The 23,817-nt window shown below is 33.7% G+C and overlaps 2 protein-coding genes and 1 long non-coding RNA gene across 13 annotated transcripts in view; 2 read left to right on the top strand and 1 right to left on the bottom strand.

The window, feature by feature from the left end:
- Positions 1 to 3,962, bottom strand: part of PIP5K59B (Phosphatidylinositol 4-phosphate 5-kinase 59B) — a 32,451-nt gene extending 28,489 nt beyond the window's left edge. For all 11 annotated transcript variants that reach the window (XM_018548191.1, XM_018548134.1, XM_018548150.1 and 8 more), the window contains exon 1: positions 3,828 to 3,962. In XM_018548191.1, the coding sequence (XP_018403693.1) occupies positions 3,828 to 3,945 (118 nt within the window). In that variant the 5' untranslated portion in view covers positions 3,946 to 3,962. The remainder of the gene's footprint in view (positions 1 to 3,827) is intronic.
- Positions 3,963 to 7,794: 3,832 nt separating this feature from the next.
- Positions 7,795 to 8,374, top strand: LOC108780308 (uncharacterized). Its single transcript, XR_001940897.1, has 3 exons — positions 7,795 to 7,874; positions 7,975 to 8,123; positions 8,191 to 8,374. It is a non-coding gene; the product is annotated as an uncharacterized LOC108780308 (long non-coding RNA).
- Positions 8,375 to 10,503: 2,129 nt separating this feature from the next.
- Positions 10,504 to 17,457, top strand: LOC108779979 (synaptic vesicle glycoprotein 2C). Its single transcript, XM_018547557.1, has 11 exons — positions 10,504 to 10,702; positions 11,228 to 11,452; positions 11,614 to 11,776; positions 12,378 to 12,499; positions 12,881 to 13,125; positions 13,246 to 13,280; positions 15,102 to 15,267; positions 15,485 to 15,599; positions 15,871 to 16,030; positions 16,305 to 16,432; positions 16,657 to 17,457. The coding sequence occupies exons 1-11, from the start codon at positions 10,639 to 10,641 to the stop codon at positions 16,707 to 16,709; spliced, it is 1,476 nt and encodes a 491-aa protein (XP_018403059.1). The 5' UTR covers positions 10,504 to 10,638; the 3' UTR covers positions 16,710 to 17,457.
- Positions 17,458 to 23,817: the final 6,360 nt, after the last annotated feature.

Here is a 23,817-nt window from a genome sequence, read left to right as displayed (position 1 = left end):
ATGGCACAAGATACTTGCACAGAAGAATCTACGTTTGTGCACACGTTTCACACATCGTAAAAAAACGTGTGAAACTATTTTCTTCCGAAGCAGAATGAATTGTATTATGTAAACGCTTAAAGTTCTTATCCTTGAGATAATAGAGCCGTTCTTCAGCGAGATAATATTTCCTTGTTCTTTCCTGTCCAATGTAATAAAAAAAAACTCAGAAAATTACGTTTCGATTATTATACGTCATGCAGTAAGAGAGAAAATATGAATAAAGAAATCTCAGCTGAGATATCCGGACAGAAGCCAGAAGAAATTAAAGTCACTAAACAAATAATATGATATTTCACATCGCGGACTTTAAACTTGTTCAAGAATAAAATAATGTAATAAGAGTACGGATCTCCTTCATCTGCCAAGGATGAGACGAAAAGCTAATTTAAAGTTTAACACAATTTCTATCGAAAACTCAAGAAATAATACGTTTCGAGTATTTATGTCGCATAATTCTCTTAAGAGAAAGAATATGTGAGACGACCAAAGAGATCTCAGTTGAAATGTCTAGAAAGAAGAAGAAGCTAAAGTTACTGAATAATATAATATGACATTTCACAAAGTTTAAACTTTAGGAATAAAACGCATTAACAGAATATAACTTCTTCCATTTTCAAAAGGTAAGACTAAAGTAAAAAATAGTCCAAAGTTTAACAAAATTCTTATTTACTTGTATAAATACGATTCGTATCAATAAACGAATATATTGAGGAAGAGTTTTCTAGGCAAAAGAAGAATCTTTCGCTCAATAAAGGAGAAGTTGTTATCTTTCGAAGAACAGAAACAGTTAGGGCGTACAGTATCGCTTTCCAATGTGCGTTCCACTTTTGTATAGGCAATGTTTTTCTGCGACAGAGAAAAATATATTTTTCGGATGGCGCGAATCCGATAATGGTGGCATTATTGCGATCATGTTGCAAACTCCACGCGAATTCTGGAGCACGAATTTCCACGTGCCGTCTCGCGGTGTCGTTGGCTCGATGCTCCATCAGCTGTCAAACCACACGTGCTGTCACCTTCACTGTCATAACGAATTCGGTTACTTCCATCACACTAGATTAATGCATGCTAAAAGCTGTTCTGCATAAAATTAACAAAGTTAAACATAAAAGCGTATAAATATTTTAAACGATTTAATATCCAATAATGTGATATTGTTATGATATTTGGTAGAATATGCATGTACTGTTTCATTGTCACAATTGATTATATTATGCCAATGTACTTTTATATACAACACAGCCTTTAATATGTGAACTGATTCAGTATAATGCGAGTGACCGAATTCATCATACGATGAAGATCAAAAAAGCGATGATAATTTAATCCTTTAAGTTAACATTTAGTTATTTTTAATTTCTATTAAAATGTAAGTTCATTCATTTCTATGGTCACAAATTTCCAGCAAACAAGTAAACGCTTTATCGTCGTTTTGACGTTTAAATGCGTTAAAATAACGTCAAAACGACAAATAACGTCAGCTTGTTTACTGAGCCGTTTTGTTTCCAAATAAACAACATTCATACTAATATGTACACTTCGTGTAAATAATAAACTGTACATTTGAGTCCAAATTTAATACATTTCTTCGGTTAAACTATTTAAACGTCATTGTTCCAGTTAAATTAATGGCATATTAAATAAGAGCAATGACGACTTTAAAAATGATTAAAAATGAATAAGGTATTCAGTATAATTATAACTCAAATTGAGTATAATTTAACATTATGAATCTAACAGTGCTGGAGTCATGACGAACAAATCGCAGTGCATCAGGCGGATCAGTAAATCGAACACGGAGTGAAAATCAAGCGATGGAATTCGCATACTCGATTGGAGTCAGCAACAGCGACAACGAGGATGAAATCCGAACGTACTCGCTAAATAGCGTTCGGTCGATGACACCGAAATTCGTACATGTCTCTGATTTTGTCTCTTTTCTCCTGACTTTATTAAAATTTCACCAACATATGAGAATTCTCGTGTAAAACGTTAACTAGTGTGTCCCCTTTAACGAACCGATTGTGAGAGATGATCCTGACTCTTCGAGGAAAGATCTCAATGGCGTTTTATCCATTCAAACATTCCCAATTTTTCGGACATCCCGATAGAATAGATAGAATTTGCCGAATGTGAATTGCAAATAAATATTCATTGTCTTTGGTATTTTCACAAGCCAAGCTTCGCTCTGTAGTTTTTCAACGCTATACATCTCCGCAATTACGTAATGCGTGCCGCGTGGAAGGAAAGTGTGTCATGCGTGGAATGTGTAATGTTTGTACCTCAGGATACACAAGTCTCGAGAAGTAAACGAAAGATGTTATTCTCTGCGTTCTTAAATGTGCCCTTCGTTGCGCGGCGATATGCACTGTCACCGTGTGTGTGTAGGAGATTAGTTTTTAACATAAGTTAACAATGCGTTACAAACTAATCACACGGCAGATAATTGTGTGGTCGTCGAATGTTTTTAGGCGGGGGCTTAAAATTTCCCGAAAGCCACGAAGCGAAAGCCGCTCCATGTTACTCGATGTCGCGATTGACAGCTATCAGCTGTCAAATTACGAGCGATCAAATATAGGAGAAATCGCGGCTGGACAAGCAGCTTTTATTATTCGTAACGAATCCATTCTGTCTCTCGTGTGCGAACGAAATGATACGGATATCCTGCTCCGATTTTGGATGTTTTTTATTTATATGATGAATTCGATCACTCTCCCAATAGATTAGTACACATTATTGTATTATTTTGTGAGGCTATTCTATATAAAGTATTTATAAATACAGTGGCACAATATCATCAACCTTGATTTCATTATCAATGAAATAATACATATATATTCTGTTGAGTAACATATGACAATAGATTTACTCTTTTTAATTAAACTTGCATAGTACACTTTTTCTCTTTTAATTCCTCAAAGTAAAACGAAAAGGAGAAAAGACAAACTATGCAAGAAATTCAGGTATCTAACGATAAAATGATTCATTGAATCGAGCGATATCGAATATCAGTAATTTCGATCAATTATAACCATCGATTCGATGCCTAATTGACGGCCATTTTTCGTTGGATAAAAAACAGGCTTACTCATTCATTATCATTATTTAATTGTTCAAAATACTCATTACGCTTTACATTTAGCTTTGCTAATTTCATGTATAACAGCTTTTAGTATGCATTAATCTAGTGTAATGCAAATGACCAAATTCATTAATTAGTAAATACATAAGTTAACATCAACGCGTCGTCCCATCCTTCTTAGCAATTCACGAATAACAAAGACAGAACGATACTCGCGTCGACTTGTGTCATTTGTGTCACCAAATGGAAAGGTACCCATTACATCGTGATGACGACAAGAGGACCGAAATGGTTCGTCAAATTTATCCATCGATCGATTACCTCGCGGCTCGCAAAAAGGAGCCGCACGTCGTCGACACGCGTCGAATGCATTTCGAACGAACGTTCCCCACGTCTCGGACGACGTGTACGGAGTCTCACCGTTCGCGCTTTGTAGGTCGGGTGACACCCATTAGCTGTCAAAACGATCAGCTAAGCGGATCTTCGATCGTACGCGAGAAAAGCCAAGGCCGCGTGCTAAAAGCGAGCCTCCACGCAGCGATCGCGGCTTTTCTCGCGAAAGCCGTGGGAAGTGATCGTCGAGCGAGAAAGACGACGCGGCGTCCGGGAGGTCGCGGTATAGGTTAGGTCACAATGGATGGTCCACAGGCACGCGGGCAAGGAGGTGGGGGTGCAAACGAAACGGAGTCACACGTTCACTCACAGTCCTCCTCGACGGTGGATTGCTCCGGTCTGAGGTGATCCACCGTGGGCTGCGCCGGCACAGGGAAGCTCGTCGTCTCAACCACCTCGATCACGTCCACATTGTCGCCCGAAGCCATTTTGCGTGCGTCGCCTCCGTCCGATCTCGCACTGACTCACGCGTAACGGCAGTGGTGGTGGCGGCGTCGGCGGCGATGGTGGTGGCGACGGTCCCCCTGACAATTCCTCGAAGGAGCCTCCTCGGTTGTCGCTCGGTCCCTGTCGCCCCGCAACGGACGCATGTTTCGACAGACTTGCTGGCGCGCGAAGACCGTGCCGCGGGCGGCGGCCACCCCGTTCGTTGTAGGAGACGACGCGCGCGTGATCGATCACGATTGATTACGCGATCCGTCGGAGGAGGAGCGCCGTCCCGCGCGACATATCAGTCGCGCTCTGCGCCCGCGATTCCGCCGCTCGTTGCCGAGATGTGTATGCGTCACACGGTTTCCTCGAGTCCACTCAAATTGTGCGCGCGGGGAAAAGGAGAGAGAGAGAAAACCTTGCCGGAATTCAGCGTTGCGAGAATCTTCAGCCTCGGTCTGACAGCGACTGGACACGAACGACACGGTATTTTAAAGACTATACTTGACAACACTGACTCGCGAGAAACTGTCGGAGAGTCCCGAGAGTGAGAGAGCGCCTCCAGAGAATTCTACCGAGTTGTTCCGCGTCCCGCCGTTTATCGACCGAACGTTACCGCGGCGCTGCGCGACGCGTCATGACACTGGCGCCGCCAGACGGCCCACGCGGCGAACTCCTATTGCCGTCGTTACGTTTGAATTCGTCGCGCGGTTTCGCGCGCTCTGACATGCGCGCGCATATGATCGCATGTAATTGCAGAAGTGGAAGTGAACGGAAGACGCGATTAGAGAACAAGAATTGGAACAATTGGAACAATCGGAGAAAAAAAGGGAGTGTTAATATTCAAAGATTACACATTTTCTCTTTAATACCCGTTTTTATCAATGTAGTTTAATTTTAATCTCGACTCACTTAATTCTTCATCTCTCTTTAGTTTGAATGCGCTTATTTCTACGAATGCACTTCAATTTTAGTTTCAATTCAACTAATTTTTTATCTTTTTGTAATTCTAAGAATTAGAAAATAATGAAAAGTTAAAGTTAATTTACATTATATTGATAGAAATTAGTGATTGCTTCTGATTGAGAGAACGTTTCTTCTTTTACGACTTTTAATTAATGTAAATGTCGATGTACGTGTCGAAATTTTTTTATGGAATTTACTTTCTCGAGGTTACATTGAATATTTATGTACTTGTTAATTAGAGAAAGGAAAATATGATTTATAATATTATGTGTAATGCAATGCTAAATATATTGTATGTAAATTATGAATATTTTCTTTCTAACTTCTGTACAAAAAAATAATTATATATAAAAATTAAAATATAAGAGAATCAAGTAATGAATTTAAATGTTTTAATATGCGTGTTTTAAAAAAAGAAATGCGAAATGGACGACTATTTACGTAATGTTATGAATAATATTCTAGTAAACATTAAATGAAAGTAACATCATTATTATAATTTCATAACAATTCTGAACAATGTGTGTATAATATAAGACATATATTACATAAGAATACATTATTAAAATTGTAACATATATGTGAAATTATAACATTGATATTATTTTTAGTTGATATATGTTTATTAGGATAAAAGTAATAAAAATGAAATTGAATCAGTTTAACATTTTATTCGTAGTGTAATAAAAATTATACTTGAAAAGGTTAATAATTTCAATATTTCTTTAACATTATTTATACTTTTACTGTTATTATCGCAAACATAAATAAATATCATTAAATACGAAGTTTGTCGCTAATCAAATTTTGTAGCAAAATCTTGTTACATTTTCGATAAATTTCAATGTTTATCTCCTTGTTCATATAAAAATATTTAATTCTAATCGGTTTGCTCAAAATTTTCCTTAACTCCAGTGCACTTATTAATGTATCTTTGTTTAAATTTAGTGCTTACAATGCACAAAATTTATTTATTTATTTACTAAATAACTTTTTAATGGATGTACGTACCATCTGGTGTATTTATAATCAGTAAGATATCTATTAACCAATTGGATAATACAGAGTATATAATTATATGTTTATACATTTCAGTTACATCATGATTAAGTTTAAGTGGCTTCTAAATAACATATTATTGCAAAGAATATTTCTTCTAAGTATTAACAGCGCAATTACATATGAAATCTTAACAGGCTACATTGATTACAACAATCAGGTTATACATTTAAATATCGTTTGACATGTAATTAACTTGTATAATTTAGAAAAAATAATAATTAATTTTAATAACCATAAAATAAATTAAGCTTATTAGCTTACTTAGATTTTTTTCATAATCGATATTTGATCCGAAATTTTTTTAACTAATATAGTATTCGTAGGTTTAACATTTTTAAATTAATGTATCTTTGCTTAAAATTAACGTAAAAAACTGAACGTTTTTTTTCGGGTTTAAATATTAAAGTCGAAGGATAAGATTATGAAATTTAAAATTATGTAAAGTTGTGAAAAATATTTCTTATAAACAATTTTTACAATGTAGTTGTAATGTCCATATCCACTGGACCCGCGAATAACGATCAATACTTATATATTTGCAAACGCGAAATATACTTTTCTTTAAAAAGTAAAACATTCTTTTTATTAAATTGTTCATATTTCAACGAAGATATTCATTAAACCGATTATTAAGTGTCTGTTTTACCTACCAGAAAACGAAACATGCTCAATGATCAGTCACGAGCGTCGTGTATCATTAATTAATTATGTCGGGTGCATTCATTATGGAGCGTAGTGATCGTGCAAGATAGTTCATATAAAACGTTTCGCTTAATGTGCATTAGACAGATGAGATTTATACGGTGGAACATGTAATTAATTATCAAACTCAGTAAAACTTCCGTAATTCCATCCTGTTGTCCATCTCTTGTCCGGATACTTCCGCATACAACACACATTAATTACATTCAATAAAGTTTTCTATATCGATCATGTTACGCCTATATTTAATATTGTTATCATCTAACAATAAGCAAAACAAATTAATGTTAAAATAAATCGTGAGTGATTGAAAAATAATTTTTAATAGTTATTTGAGATCATTTTTATGTCACTATGACTTGTGTTCTGCTTCGGTATATAAAGTTCAATTCAAAAGACAAGATAAATACTTCTATTTGATCGTAAATGTAGTGAGAAACAACATTTAATATTAAGTGTAATCAAATATGTGTATAGTTGTAACTCATTGTTGGAAATATTTTGAACTTCCTATTGGATGTCATTTCATACTCGGGTAAGCTATCTTATTTAATTAATCTCATTTATATAGCCGACACGTCCATTGTTAACGATCTTTATCGGTTCCGAACATCCTTAGCGTGACCTTCGGCATAGCAAACGTTAGTTCATAGTGCGATCTGCTGACCCTAATTCATTTAGTAAAAGGACGCTGATTTTTATTTCTCCTTGTTCGACAAAAGTACTGTCGGTCGTAAAGCAGGCCACTTGCCACGCAACGTCGACTCCGCGATTCAAATGCAGGAAACTTTAATTACTCCGGTGAAACGAACTTCGCTTTCTTGCGATACTCTGTCCTTGCATATAACTTTTCCTTCTCTTTTTCTTCGAAGGTGGTTGAGTATATGGAATCGATGTCGTATCGACAAGCCCGGGAATCTAGTAGGATGAGAGGTAGTCGAGGAATTTTTCTTTTCGATGAACCAAGTCATCTACCAAAGGATGAACGTGCAGTTAACACAAAGAATGAATAGATTTCCATGATTCTGCCATGAAACGCGTTTGATTAAAAAAAAAATATTATTGCTTTTGACGAAAGTATTTTGTATTAAGAATATATATGTATATTTTGTAAATGTGTTTTAGGAAAGAATTATATTCATGATTTTAAATGAAACATTTGGGAGTGTCATTTAAGACGTTTGGAAAATTATGTTCGGTAATTATTTTCTGACATGTTATCTCTGTGTATCACAGTGTCAATCCTGTCAATCGTATAAGTACGTGATTGCACTGGTACATAGTTAATATGTGTTCAGAGCCCAGAGGTCGTCTACAACATCCAGCCTTCTCGCAATCCCCCAAGCATTTAAATAGATATCGTGAGCGTAAGGCCAGAAAGAATATAGTATTTCCTGCATCGGACGCAACAAAGGAACAAAGATACCGATGAGCGGTATAACTTAACGTAAGACTTACATGCAACGTGATAAAATCTCGAGAAAAGTTATAGCTGAGATCAATCTTTCACCCAGATCTGTCGAACTTACCACGCGAGAAGGAATTCTTAGGAAAACAATGACTTATTTTGATCAAACCAAAGGAAATATAAGTTATAAGCTGTTGTAACTAATATAATTCTTGATATAATAACCCCCGAAAAATGGACTTTGGTGGCTCGGGATAAGAGACTTGTAGTGTCTTTCAGTTTTTGAACATGGCCGGAGACACTACCGCGTCTCCTGATATAAAATTTTAAAACTATTTAATTCTTCACGAATATCTCACTTCAGCAAAACAATAAATGTATATTTATGTCCACAGTCTATGTATTATTACCACATTTATCTCATTTAGATACGTCACGTTTTCACTACGTTGCAGGTAGAATGACTTGTGATAATGTAAATTGTCATGTAGTTGTTAATATGTTCCACAAGAAGATATTTTGATAAGCGAAATTAGAAATCATTGCCGAAAGTTCGAGAAAAATTAAGTTTTAACATTCATAAGCTGGGATGGCGAAAAACTCATTACTCGTAATACTATTACTGTTTTACCGTTTTCTTTTTGTAAATAAAAATTTAATAACGACATTACAATTTTTTATAACAGTAATATCAAAGTTGAAACGACCATTTTGAAAGTAATTTGTTACTATTACTTGTTTCTCATAAAAAAATAACTTGTTACTTAATAACGAAATGAATTTTTTCAATGAAGAACGCATAATGGTAATAAGTTACTTTTAAAAGTGATTGTCCCATTCTTAGCATCATCATTACCGTCACGAAAAATTATACAGTCATTACTAAATCATTTTGTGATAAAAAATTAATGATAACGGTATTACCTTATATGATAATTTTCCTGCTTATATGTGTGTACGATAATTCTACATTCTATTATACAATATAGATAAGACGGCAAGACATAACCGTTGAAATTATCCTAAAAACTTTTTGTTACTGTAAGTTACTATATGTTATTTAATAATAATATAATTAGTTATGAAATTTTATGGATATGTAATTTTATTCCTAGTTTTAAGTTTTATGTGGAGGAGTAAGAGTAATAGAAAGTTAAAGGAAAAAATTAATATATTAAATAATATAAAATGTTTTATACAAAGTTTTGCTGATTCAAAATTGAAAATTTTTTATTATAACATTTATACATTAATTATTAATAAAGTTTTTTAAACAATGTAAATAGAAAGGTGGAAAAAAAATTGAGATTATGTAAGGATTATAAGTGATAACAAATACTACTTGATTAAAGATTAACAGAATTTTTAGTAAGATTTAGATGGCATTTACAATTCCTTATCAAATGAATTATGATTTTACAGAGCTCGTTATAATTCATTTGACAATTACTTTGTTAAGATATGTATGTTGTATAAGAAGCTAATGTTTGATGAAATTATTTATGAGCGTCACAAAATGCAAAAACAATTCCTATAAGATACTATTATTTTTTGTCTTAAATACTACAATAGAAAAGGAAACAAGTCTAAACGTATAAGTAAATATAGGTAGTAGATAACTATATCTTAAAAAATCTTATGCATAAGAAATGTTAAAAAAGGAAAATAGAATTTTATATTTTGGACATGAGAATATTAAAATGAAATTTTATATAGCAGAATTAAATTTATTACCTTTAGATTGATCAATATCCAATAAAATCATTGTAATCGTAAACTTAGACAGATCTACCTCGCGCGCTGTTTCTACACAAAAAACAATAGGAAAGCTCTACTGCATTCTTGAAATATTACAACTATTATGTGAATATGTAAAGTTTTAAGGTTCCACTTGCTGTTTTTTTGTAGAACAAAATAAAATATTATTTAAAAGTTTTAGATTATACAAATTCAGTTTTACGTTTATATAAACTCTATAAAGTTATATAATGGTATAAACTCTATGAAGAACAAAAGAAAATATTCCTTTTTGTAGCTATTATGAACTAAATAGATATAGGTAATCTGAATAAAATATGTAAAAATTATACTCGATACTTGAAAAATGTATTTGCAATATGCTTACAGTGATTCTTGATTATGTAATTAGATCAGGCACGTGGATATATTTAATTAAGTTGTCGATTTCCATCGACAAATATTAGAATCGTAAGCACAGTGCTGCACACGGTAAATTAACTGGTTGAGTTTACTTAAGTGATAAAATTGTTTGAGTGATATTAAGCGATGAACTCGAAAATATGACGAGAGGAAACGTCTTTGAAAGTAAAGTGATTTCATCAGCGCGTGAAAGATTACCCTACAGAATCTATACGTGTTGCATGTATGTCGTATAATCATTGTTATCGGAACTCCGCTTACACAGAAGCTGTTTAAACGCGGTCCTGTTTTGACGCACGCGTAGCTAAATTTGAGAAAATTGCAACGATCAATTATTTTCTGAATTATGTGTTATGTGATCGTTTGATATCTTTCGTAAAATAAATACTCTGTGATGTCGAACAAACCTAATACAATCGATGTACCTGATAAGGAACAAAATCAACAACGAGATTCAAGTAAGTGGACGATACTTGTAATTAAAAAAATTTTTGCTAAAAAATAATTAAAAGAATTTTAAAGTATTTTTGTGAAATATATACAATTTCCGATATTTTAAGTATTATATAAGAACACCTGATGTTAATGACAATTAATTATTTATAGCTTTAATTTTTTATCTGTTTATTTATATTGTATACCGTGTCTTTATTTCAAAAATGATACAATTCAAAAATTTAAATTTTATTTCAGAAAATAGATAAAAATGTTTTTTAATGTGAAAAAAGTTTTTAATATAAAAATATTTCTTTACCTCTCTGACTGAAAATTTTGATAATTTTTTATAAAGTCAAATTAGTGTATTTTTAATGATTGATAAAATATTATTTACTTATATGTATAATAACTCATTCACATAAAAACCACGTTTTTGCGAGTTATTACTTTTGAAGAAAGTAAATATATATATTGTATGTGTGTATAATTTTTTAAATTGTATATACATGTTTTCTGAATTACATATACATATAATATTTCGGTAGTTGTAATCGAAGATGCATCAAATGCAAAAATTGCGGATTTTGAAACGGCGATTACTGTCGCTGGGACCGGGAAGTTTCAACATCTTCTCATTTTTGCGATCATCCCGGCCTCCTGGGCATCGAGTATAGATACGGCTAATATGTCGATGATACTCCCATCGGCGGAGTGCGATTTAGGATTGTCACTGTTTGATAAAGGGCTTTTGAATGCTATTATCTATGTAGGTGAGTGCAATGAGACGTTTGAAATTATTTTCAATATATTTATATTATTTCAACCAATAATAAAACTGTTTTAAGCTATTTTTAAGCGGTACTAAAATGAAATATAAAAGAAAGCAATATAAGAAATTTATCGTAATTTATTTATATTTAAATTGTATTAGGTATGCTATTGAGTGGTTTTATATGGGGATACTTCGCTGACGTTAAAGGAAGAAAGAAGATTTTAATATATGGCTATATGGCGGATGGTATATGCAATGTACTCTCAGGATTTTCGCAAAACTTCGAGACGCTCTTATTCTTCAAATTTCTCAGTGGCCTTCTGTAAGAAAAATATTACATTACATATAAGATAATTTAGACTCTATATGTATAAATGAATCAAATAAATAAGGAAAGAGGTAATACGGTCAACATTTTAGTGTCTAATAATATTCTCTTATATGTAAATTTTAAATATATTCTTCGTTATTAAATTGTTATATAAACTGCGCGTCGCTTAATGAGAGACTTGAAATCATAAATTGATGAAACTAAAATAATATCATAATTAAATTGATTATTGGTTTGATAACGATACTACTAACATTTTAGAAACATGTAAAAGAATTTTTACAAAAAATATTGCTACAACTAGGATTTGAATTCAATAATGCACATATTGCTATTAAAAAGAAACAAAGGCCAGTATTTGAGGATGTCTTAAATACAGTCTCTAGATGTCATAAACTAATTACACAGAGCCGTAATAGCATCTTAAGGCGTTATTTAAGACAATCTTAAAATAAAAACAGATAAATATCAGCCAAAGAACAAGATTATTTTAATCTTATAACTATAAATTTATTAATTCTTTATACTTATTGTATAATTAGATCATTTAATATAAAAGAGATTAATGATCATTAAACTTTAATCACATTAGTGTGTGCGGTCCATATGCCGCTCTTATGGCATACAGCGCGGAATTTTATGGCACCAAAGGTAGAACGAAGATTCCAATTCTCGTTGGCTTCTCGGTTTCCTTTGGATGTGTAGTGAATGCAGGTAAAATATTTCGGAATTTATTTATTATAATAAAATAATTATTAATAACAATCTTATTATAATTTAATTTTTCCTGAAAATAATAGTATTATTCGTTTTGTTTCTCGGGAGCTGCTCGGCGTCGCTTCGAACGAACTCAGCGTACTTGGATGTGATTTATTTCATACTGCAAATGCTTCCGTTGATCAATCAGAAGAAAGAATTTTATGAATTTATCAGTCAAAGAATGTTTCGAGGTATTTACAGCATATGGATTACATCCAAGTTCGGAGCGACTCCGAGCAGCTCCCAAGAGACAACACGAACAATACTAATATTTAATCAATGAATTAAAGAAAAGCCTTTAAAGGAATAATATTTAATGCATGCACTTGTTATTAGCGTTGGGTTGGCTAGTGATTCCTCAGCCGTGGTCGATTGTTCTTTGGGATGGTGCCTTCGTCTATAATTCCTGGAGGATGTTTCTGTCCCTTTGTGGAGTATCGTCGTTGATAGGTGTCTGTTGTCTGTCTTTCTTCCCAGAGAGTCCTAAATTTCTGATGACACAGAATCGTAATAAAGATGCTCTTGAAGTTTTCAAGAAGATCTACAGTATGAATACTGGTCTGCCTAAGGATAATTATCCTGTAAGCATAATTATAATAGCTTACATAAAATTATTTAAATAATTTATAAACAGCAAAGATATGGATCTATATTTTTTATTATTATATAAAGATATATCTCTATATATTTTTTATTATTAGATATGTGCTTTAAACGATGTAAATCTAAACCGTATAACCATATCATAAAAAAGAGACGTCGAGTGAGAGAAAGAGGGTAGATGTTACAAGTCAACAAAGTTTCTGAAAAGTGATTCACTGCTAGTGTAACGAGTTTTCGCCAATACATCACATCTAATAAATTACACTTACATCTAATAAACATTTTTGTATTTTAGATGTGCTATATATATATAGCGTACTTATATATATATATATATATATATATAGCTACGTAATAATTAATAGTATCTACTTCTTTTTAAATATAATGTAACTTTAGTCTATATTATTTTTTTTCGTTAGCTAACCTGGGAATAATCACAAATTTTTTACGTAAACAATCACCTGGGGTATTTGCATAAAAAATTAAATTACTATTATTAATAACATATTGTATATTATTAATTGCTTTCCAATCTATTGGTATTTGAGAATCTTATCGACATAAATTTAATTACAGTTTTCTGAAAAAAGTAATTAAGTAAAAATCAAACAAATATTTAAACGGAAGAAATACCAAATAGCTCATTATGATAATATTTTTAAAAAATTATGATTTTTTAAATATGGCGTTTTTTTATTGCGGGTTTTTTAATGAAATTGCTTATTTAAAGATTCTATTTGAAACAGTATTCAAACAAAACATTTTCCAATTTATATTTTTTCGCTACAATTCCTGAGTTCGATTATGTATAGTGTACACACACACACACATACACATTGTATAATCCAGTATAAGATATGACAAAATTTATTTATTTTATCTATTAGATCAATTGTTTATGATAACCGTAGATAGTATTATAGAAACAATACTAATTTTATTTTTTAGCTGTACAATAAATATACTGCGACACCGTGAGATTATAAAGATCAGAATAGCGAGTAACGCGGTAATAGCAATAATATTTGTGCGAGTTTATATAATGCTGCTGTAGAATTATACTTTTTACGAGATACAATAAGGTAGATGACTCGTAAAAATGTAAGATCTTAGCCATATAAATGCCGTGTTGATGATTGAATGACAGAGAATTTATGACCTTATCAGCGCGGAAGATATCACACACATCTGTTTCTTCGTATTTCGCTGTTAACTGAGCTATTCTCATTATCTGTGGATTCATATCACCCCGGGATATTATGTACCTACATCACATGTTCTACTAAATTCTTCTACTAAATTAAAGGATGTCAGCCGAGGAGACAAACATGCAACTAAATACACATCCTCGGTTTGCAAATTCGCTACAAAATTTTCTACTAAATCTTCTACTAAATCTTCCAGTAAAATCTTCTGTTAAATTAAGGGACGTCAGGCCAATGACAGCAACAAAAATAAAAATTTACTGTTTATCGGTTTAATTGTGCAATTGTGCATACAGTTGACGATTAAATATCATTCTCTCTTTATACTCGGAGGCATTATCGAACTTAGTAAAAATTTTCCATTAATGAGATCGTTGCATTGATAACAAATTAAATAAGCGAAACGATTTTCAAATTAAATAATGCCATTTTCGATAGGACATTATAAAAGCTAGATTTATCTCATGTTTGCGTGAACGTGTAAAAACTTTTTATTTTCTCATTGGATACAAATCCAAATTACAATTATCTCGATTGAATTGAAAAGATATAAAAGAAATACTATTTCTAAATATAATTTTAAAAGGTTTCAAAATGCCGCGTGTTTTTAATTAAATTATAGTACATTTAAATGGTTAATTTTATACGTTAAATAATTTATTAGACTTTAATGTGACATTTTTTTATATATTGATATATTGATGATTTATACATGTATGTATGTTTTGTATTTATTATATTTACAGTTTAAATACTCTTCGCCTCTGGCAGCCACAACTTTTTGCGACGATAAATGATTTTTACAGCCTTAATACCAACATAACTGAGCCTACTTTTTGTGAAATACTGGATATTTCGAGATCTATTAATGCAAATAAAACTGTTGCATTAGAAAGCTCAACTTGCGAGAATGTAAGATGAGATATAATATTATAATTATAAAATACATATACCTGTATTAGTACATTTTATATTATGCATTTATCTATTATAATTATATTTATAACTACGTAAAGTAATTTGTATAGACTAAAATCTTCATAATTAAAAGATATTAATATTTTTTTCATTATTTTCTCTTACACTTTTTGCATGTAATTAATTTAGATACTAATAACATTAATTTCAGATTGTTGTATCAAATTCAATGTATATCGACAGTATCATTGTATCGGCTACCTCTAGTATTTTTATATTGTGTGCCAGTATTGCTGTTAATTTTCTGCAACACAAATATTTATTATGTAAGTTTCTTTTATGCCCATTTCCACCAATTAGATTAATTTAGTTAGCAGATTAATTTTAATCTCGGTTCAATTCGCTTTTCATCTTTCTCTAATTCTAAAAATTAGATAAAGATTAACAGTAAGTCAAACCGAGATTAAAGTTAATCTGCATTGGTGGAAACAGGCATTAGTGTTATTCTATATTGTTATTATACTGAAAGAATTCTTATACCGAAGAAGAAATAGAAAGTACTAATGATTTCTATCTTTCTATCTTTTTCGAATACAGTTATCGGCTACGGATGCTCGATTTTGTGTCTGATAGCTTTAATCTGGTCTACAAGTTCATTATCTACTCTTATACTCACGTGTCTATACGTCGGAATAATGAGTAAGAGTTTCTACGTTTTAGTAGGCGCAACCGTTTTACTTTTTCCCACAGCTTTAAGGTTTGTTGTTTAAACTCAATAAAAAAATAATTACTATTGACTTGCATAAAGCGAAAAATAATTAATATATACATAAACGAAGAAAATTAATTTCGGTTAAATAGGAGTCAGGGTAGTTTAATATTAAATATTTATTCTATTAATTTGCGCACTTCTTACCTCGCTGACTCCTATTTAACCGAATTTAATTATATTTGTTTTATTGAAATATAAGGAGTCCATTATTAATTATTGTATTTAATATATACACGTTCTATTTCTTTTAATTTATCAGAACCATGGCAGTAAGCATAGAAATGCTAACAGGAAGACTGGGATCTATAACCGGCAATCTCATATTCCCTGTTTTACTCGAGTATGGTTGTATAGCACCGATTATTAACTTAATATGTTTCACATCGTGTAAGTATGCTTTTTATTCTACAAAGAATCTTAAATATATTATTATAATATTGAACAATTATGATAAAAAATAATTTCATAGTATTCCAAGCATCAATCTATTTAAAAAAAAGGAAATACGTTTTATTTGTTTATATCACACATATTTTTATATAATGCTACGTTGCTTTATTACTTCTTATATATTTTATATATTTTATCTACCTCCTAATTTAACATTTTAGTATGCTTGCTTCTTACGTATTTCCTACCAAGTACAAACAAGCATGCGACGTAAGATCTTGAGAGAAGGATTTAAGCAGAAGACGAGTTTCACTTCTTGCTATCATCTCCATAATAATATCCTCATCTTTGGAGATCCATAATCGTTTAGCAGAGCCGAACTGGAGGCTCGAAGGACCTGAATCGAAGCTTATCGCGAGCTGTGATCGAGCTCGTATGAGGGCGGACAATGGCCATGCATATATATGCACCACACAACGAAAGACTGTATGAGACCTTGAGTTTCACTTTCGACACATCCTGGAGAGCCCTCCAGCCTTCACCCACATGCTCATCCCCCTCTATCCAGCGCTTCTTCTAGTGTGGACGCAGCTTTATCGCAGATCTCAGGACCTCGCTACCGCCGTCGATCGGTGCAATAAAATGTACCGACGTAAGTAAACTTGCACGCTCATAGTCTTCACCTCGAAAAAATCAGACAGAAACGTGCAAACTGCGTAGCGTAAAATTTTTTAAACTGTTATTAAATGTACGGTTATATCTTGATAAACCTTCAACTAAAGATGATTAAATACATGATAGGAATGTTTTGTGGTCTGAAATGTTTTTGGACATACGATGCAACGTGTAAATCCAGAGAATTACGAAGCGCATCATACGTTTGCGTAGCTATTTCATAATATTTAGCTTGTACAAACGTAATATACGAACTTTTATTTTATAATTGAATTGATGGTTCTTGAGAATTTTTGCACAGTAAATTAGCGATAGGATTTGTAAATTGCTCACGTTCTTTATGTGTATGGTGGAAAACTGTGATACAATTTATAAAAACTATTATTTTCAGACAAATATATTAATGGCAATATAATATATGTGTGTATATATTTTACAGCGTATTTACAGTTTATCTTAGCAATTAGGTGTGGAAAATGATTATATTACCAACACACGATTGTAGCTTATATAAATATAGTGCAATAAATATCATATTATATTGTATAATTTATTATGTTACAAATGCATAGCCGTTATGTAAATGTACATGTATAAATAGTGCAAATAATGCAATAATTGTAATGTGTAATTGTCTTCTATCTGATTGTAATCTGCATTTCGAGTTAATGCACCAGCAAAATTGCATAAAAAATTCTGTTTATTGTATTACGTTCGTGCAACAATTAGGTAGTTAAATATCCGTTATAAAGTATATAAAGTCGCACGCTTGTCTAACTGTTAATGAAACCACGTAGGGTCTCGCGGTTTCTCCGGCGTTTCTCGTTGTATAAGGGCTCCGCGGCGCTCGAGACTGCATTCCGCGCAAATTGCGGAAGGAAACTATGCATTGCACACACGTGTACCCGTCACTGGAAAAACGCGTCTGCATTTCTTCTATCCGCGCAACCCAATGTCTACATTAAAAGGCGGCACGTACCCTTAAGCCGTCAGCACGCGTTGTATCCCAACAACGATCTGAGCCTCCGACAACTTCATCAACAACCTCATTTAACACCTTCCTAACCGCATCCTATTTGCGTGATCGAAGACGTTATAAAGGTCTCTTTGGAAATATCTTCTTGACATAACGATATTTTCAACGGTATTTTGAAATACAACGCAGTCTATTAACATTACTGTGCGTGTGAATAATATTTTACATAATATATACATATATACATAATAACGTAATATACATATTCATTATGGTAATGACGGAACAAGATACTTAAACGTCTCACACGTAAATTAAGCTTATAAGGTTTATTTTAATGTACCAATGAATTCGGAAACTTCGCCAGAATGCCCGAATGTGTCATTTTATCCTTATTTCATAACTAATAAACAAAGACAAATATTGACGATATTGACATCCTTCCCGCCAAATCGCATTTGTTTTTAATATCAAATTGATTGCTAAAATGAAGTTGGATTGCTTTGTATGTACATGTCCCCAGTTCTGAGTGCGGGACCAAAGAAAGGAAGACGGTAAGAACAAGCTGTTGATGAAGCGAGTCTCGTGAGAATCACTCCAGTTCGTTCTCTAATCATTCTATACGGACACGAAGTATCGTCGTATCGCGATTTCACGCTACTCGCTTGATTGTTCCTCCGCGCCGTGGGTACCGTCGCAGCAAGATAGTCGCATCGGTATCGCATCGGTATGATACTGTTATGCTCTTCCCGTGAATACTCTCTCGAGGTGATATCCAAGCGGCTTCCGTTGCCTCTCGTTCGCGAGTCAGCGAGAAAGCCGCGCGTTGACCGTTTTATCATTATTATTTATTGCCGTATCTCCATTCGGCGGTGTACGACCGCATAGATGAAGTTCTCGAAGTCTGTCGTCGACGTCGATGTTCTTGCCACCGTTACATTTCTCGCCTTATAAGAAGGTACACAACGGATATTTATAGATTTAATTTAAATATCCACTGGACATGCAAATGTTTAAACTTTTATCATTCGTAGCGTTATTTAATTATTATTCTGTACATTATTATATTCACATAATGTCAAATTATTCAATTTGAATTATTTTCAATCATTTCTGTAAATCGCCACTCTGCTCCTATTCAATATAATGTTGTTAATTTAACCAAAACAATGAATTGTAACAATTCAACTCAAGAAAATGTATTAAACTTGACTCAAATTTACTTTATTACCTATTTATTAAGTACATACGTTAATGTTGACATTGTCTACTGTGAAATTAAAAATAACAAAATATTATTTAACTCAAAAGATTGGGCTACCATTGCTCCTTTGTTATCTAACAGTGTCACATTTAACATAACAGTTATCTTATATAAGTGTAAATAACACAAAGAAAATGGACACTTGTTTCAATCAATCAAGCATTAAGAAGTAGTAACGATCTCTGTAAGCACACAATCACCGAACAATGACGGCGAAATTACAAGGTATCCAACATTCGCGGCGGTCTCCGAGCAAGACGAGAAGACTTAATTGAACCGACCACGAAAACCGAGAATGAGAAAGGGGAGAAGGAGGACGCGGCTGGGACGTGTCGAAGGCTATTGAAAGAATAGATCGACCAAGGTTGAAGAGTCGACGTCAACCTTGCGGCAAGTTCGCCGTCTGCGGTTACTTCTATCACGCGGGAGACGGATATACAATTGGTATAAAATTAATTAACGACGGCTATATACCGGCACAGCGATAAGAGCCCCCGGCGGGCGCTCGCCGAGCTAATTGCAGACGTTTTTCTTTTCTTATTGTTAGTCTCTCTTTCTTTTTAGTCGCAGGCGCGTTTTTCTTCGATGATGTGCTATCCGAGGTCGGTGACAAGTTAGCCGAGTGACTCGATCGGAGGCGGCTGCGACTGCCGTCAAAGCCAATCGGCTTCAGGGTGGCCGCTGAAAGCGGAATGGATGAGTCATTTTCGGCGTGGTTCATCGCGCGTCTCCTCCATTGTATACGATGCAATAACCGGATGTTGATGTCCGTTCCGTAACGAGTAAACTTGAAAGCGTACGATTTCGAAATAAAGATGCTCGATTTCAAGTTTATTCTCTCAAGGTGATGTACAAGACGAAGACGTACTTACTTTCACGAGACAAATGTACTCGTATGTTAAATTTTAGTAACGTTGTTTCAAAATTTGTAGGGTAAATGGAAAATTTAGTCCATCAATTTCATCGTAAGCCAATTTCTTTGGAGAGAATCACACATGCATGCTTTGTGACATGTGTCATTGTATGCAATAATCGGATAATCCGAGGGGGTAATCACTATATGAAATATTGTCCCACAGATTATATGATTTCATGTAATTTTATATAATTTTATTTGATGACAAATAATTTTGCCTCACTATATATGCGGTCATTTGGTAAAATAAACGATTTTATCTAATGTTACACAATTATTTCTTGTAATTGTCGGATTATATATCGAAATTTTATATAAATTTTATAATGATTTCAGGGACTCCGTCCCACGATTACATTAAATAATTACCCCCTCGCGATAATCTTTCTGACGGACACATTTGAATCGAACTAAATCGCATAATATATAATATAAGTTCGTTTGTAGATCATTTAACTCGATATTGTTTTGATCTCATCGTTATACAATTGGATAACGGCAACAATCGCTTAGCGTGACGCTCGTTAATTCTCCTTTTCTTCCACGGATTTTCTCGCGATTGCTAACAAGCAATCCCACGATCCCCGTTATCGGCATTCCACCGAACTGATAAAACAATAGCAAAGTCGCTTCCATTTCTTCCATTTGCATGGAACTACTTCACAAAGTAGTATTGAGTACCTAACCAGCTGCATCAGATAAATTGAGATATATTTAAAACATTTTCGGTAATCGCGCCAATATTTTTTATTTGCTCCCTCAAGTATATTAATACGCGTGAAACTCTAGTAATTATAAAAGAAGATAATTATATAATTTGTTAACAGGAATATATGTATGTAAACAATGCAAAAGAAACTCCGTTGCTTTACCTTTCTTATTACTCTTCCTTATTGTATTATAATATAGAGAGTACATATTATAATATATAATTTATATTGTTATTAAGTTAACAAAAATCTCCATTTTACGTCTTTTAGTTCCGCATAAATGCATTTCTGATTTTAGATTGCGATGCATCTCGATTCTCGGCCTTGAGTAAAAGGATCGACCCGTCACGAGAAAAACTCGCGTTCATTTCTTCACCTCGAGTATTTACGCTGCGCGAGGAGTTACATCGTAGAAGTCAGAAAAAAAATAGAAAAAGGTAATTTTCACGCAACCACTCTGTTATATCCCTTTATTGCGTCAGTATTGTGTTGCGATTTCTTTTACTGCTGTTAATATTAATGAAACCATTGTGAATTGAATCAATGTAGTAAGTAGCGCAATCATGTACAACCTACGTAAACTAATTACCGTAGGGAGTGTAAAAGGCTTAGAGTTACTTCGTAATACATAAGTGTAGAGAGATAGTAAAGAGGATGAAGTATAGTAAAATAACATGCGCTTAACAAGTGCTTCCTTTGTTCTACTTGATGTCTTGTATATCCCACCTGTTTAGGATATACGGCATTTTTAGCGCGTGGGATTTATACCCACAGCATACATAGTGCGCATATTGGATTCAGTGCATTAAATGCAATGAGTGCACTAAATGCAATAAATGCATTACACGAAATATATGTTTTATATCATAACACGTGTAACGTGTGCAAGAGATAAAATTATTATCTATAGCTTAAAACCCTTACATTCTCACTGTACATCCTATGGTGCGATATACGGTAAACCATGGATGTCTGTAATCAACTCGAAATTTACAAATATTTATAAATAAGACATAGAATGAAACAAAGTGACAAATATACATATATTTGTCATTTTTATTCTTCAATAAAACTTTGCAAACACTTTAAATAAGTCACTTTGTTTCATTGTACGTCTTATTTATAAATATTTGTAAATTTCGAGTTGATTACAGTCATCCATGGTTTACCGTATATATCGCACCATATAGGATGTACAGTAAGAATGTAAGAGTTTTAAAAAGCTTTTCTTCAAATATAAAAAATTAATATTTCATATCTCTTATACGGTATAAAAGTTTTATTGATGCAATTTTTATTTAGCTTAAACGTATAGCAGATAATACTCGATAAATTAAGTTTTCGACAGGCAAAGGCAGTTACCTTATATATCCTTACGCGGATTGCATGCACGCGTTACGCGTGCAATTCATTAACGTCACGTTGCTTCGCACTTATGCGCCTGCCTATGTAAATAAGCGCGTTATCTGCGGGTATCTACCGCTAGGACCGCTATACCCATAACACACACCGTGCGACTCTTTGCTCCTTACCGTTCCTGCCGTCCATTCTTTCGCTCTCCTCTCGTATGCAGGCGCCTTCGTTTACGCTTCCTTCCTCCTCGCCGTGCTTGTTCGCTGCTCTTGTTCGCCGCAGGTGTTCTCACATGATGACGGTCGAGCCTCCCGCGAAACTGGGATATCGGGCGGAAGGGCTCGCGCGAGCTTCGGCACTCGATTATCTCTCGGATCCGTGATGCTACTCGCGGCTCCGTACTCCGTTTAATTTCACGCAACGATCCGCATTCACCGCGAGCGAGCGAGCGAGCGAACGAGCGAGCGGTCGTCTCACCTCCATTTCCGTGTGTGGAGCGAACATCGCGAGAACCGGCAGTCGAATAACCTTAACGTCTCTGACGTAAACGGATAACCATCTTCGATAATTATTGTAAATGTACTGCGTATCACTTTTTATAGACGCTTATTATTTATTTCAGATCTTGAAGATCTCCGAGATGCAACGTTGAGATTGTTATCGAGCGTATGCAGAATAAAAGTAAGATTTCCGTGACGGAACATCACACGGAATCTTACACACCCAGTGTGTAAATTTCGAAATCAAATATAATTATAAAGTATTGAATTAGATATGCTAAGATAAAGATAAATATTTTAATGCATTTTATTAAAAGTTGGAATCACATTTGTGTTTAATATCCGCTTCATCAATTCTGTAGAACTTTTTTTTTTTTTTTTAATATGATGTCATTCGAGAGAGATACTGATATCCGACCGATCCCGCATAAATTTAAGTTCATTTCGACAGGAATATCGATGTTAAGCAGTGAAAGGGTTAATACCGTGCAACTATCCGGGAAAATCCGCTCTTTTTCCTTACGGTGTTCCTAACGTGTCCAATGCGACCAGCTGTCCATGTCAAATCCGGTGGTGCCAAGTGCCCCGTGACTCGTAGCGACGTCTCAATTCCGCCACGGAGGTGGGAAAGCCACTTCCGCGCGAGTCAGCGAAATTGAAAATTGCCCGCTGCCAGCGTTACAGCGCCATTAAGCTCGTTCTTGCTGTTCGTCCTGCCGTTCTATGCTGTATCCTCCCGGTCCCCGTTTCTTTTTCCCGCGATTGAGCAACCAAAGGACGCGGATACGGATTTCTTCTCGACTCCTCATCGTGTATCGCGCATGACGAAGGTCACTGCAAGAGAGACTCTTCTGTTGGGTTCACGAGGAGAAGATCCTTTGTGAATCAAGAGTGGGATATAGCTATGAGTTGGCTTAGTTGTTTATTATATTATTTTTAGTAGAATAAGATCATAATAAAATAATAATACAATGATTTTTTAAATAAT

Source organism: Cyphomyrmex costatus, unplaced genomic scaffold (genome assembly GCF_001594065.2).
Source record: "Cyphomyrmex costatus isolate MS0001 unplaced genomic scaffold, Ccosl1.0 scaffold122, whole genome shotgun sequence".
NCBI classification, from domain to species: domain Eukaryota; kingdom Metazoa; phylum Arthropoda; class Insecta; order Hymenoptera; family Formicidae; genus Cyphomyrmex; species Cyphomyrmex costatus.
Note: the sequence above shows the minus strand (reverse complement) of the source record. Positions and strands in the feature narration are given on the sequence as shown.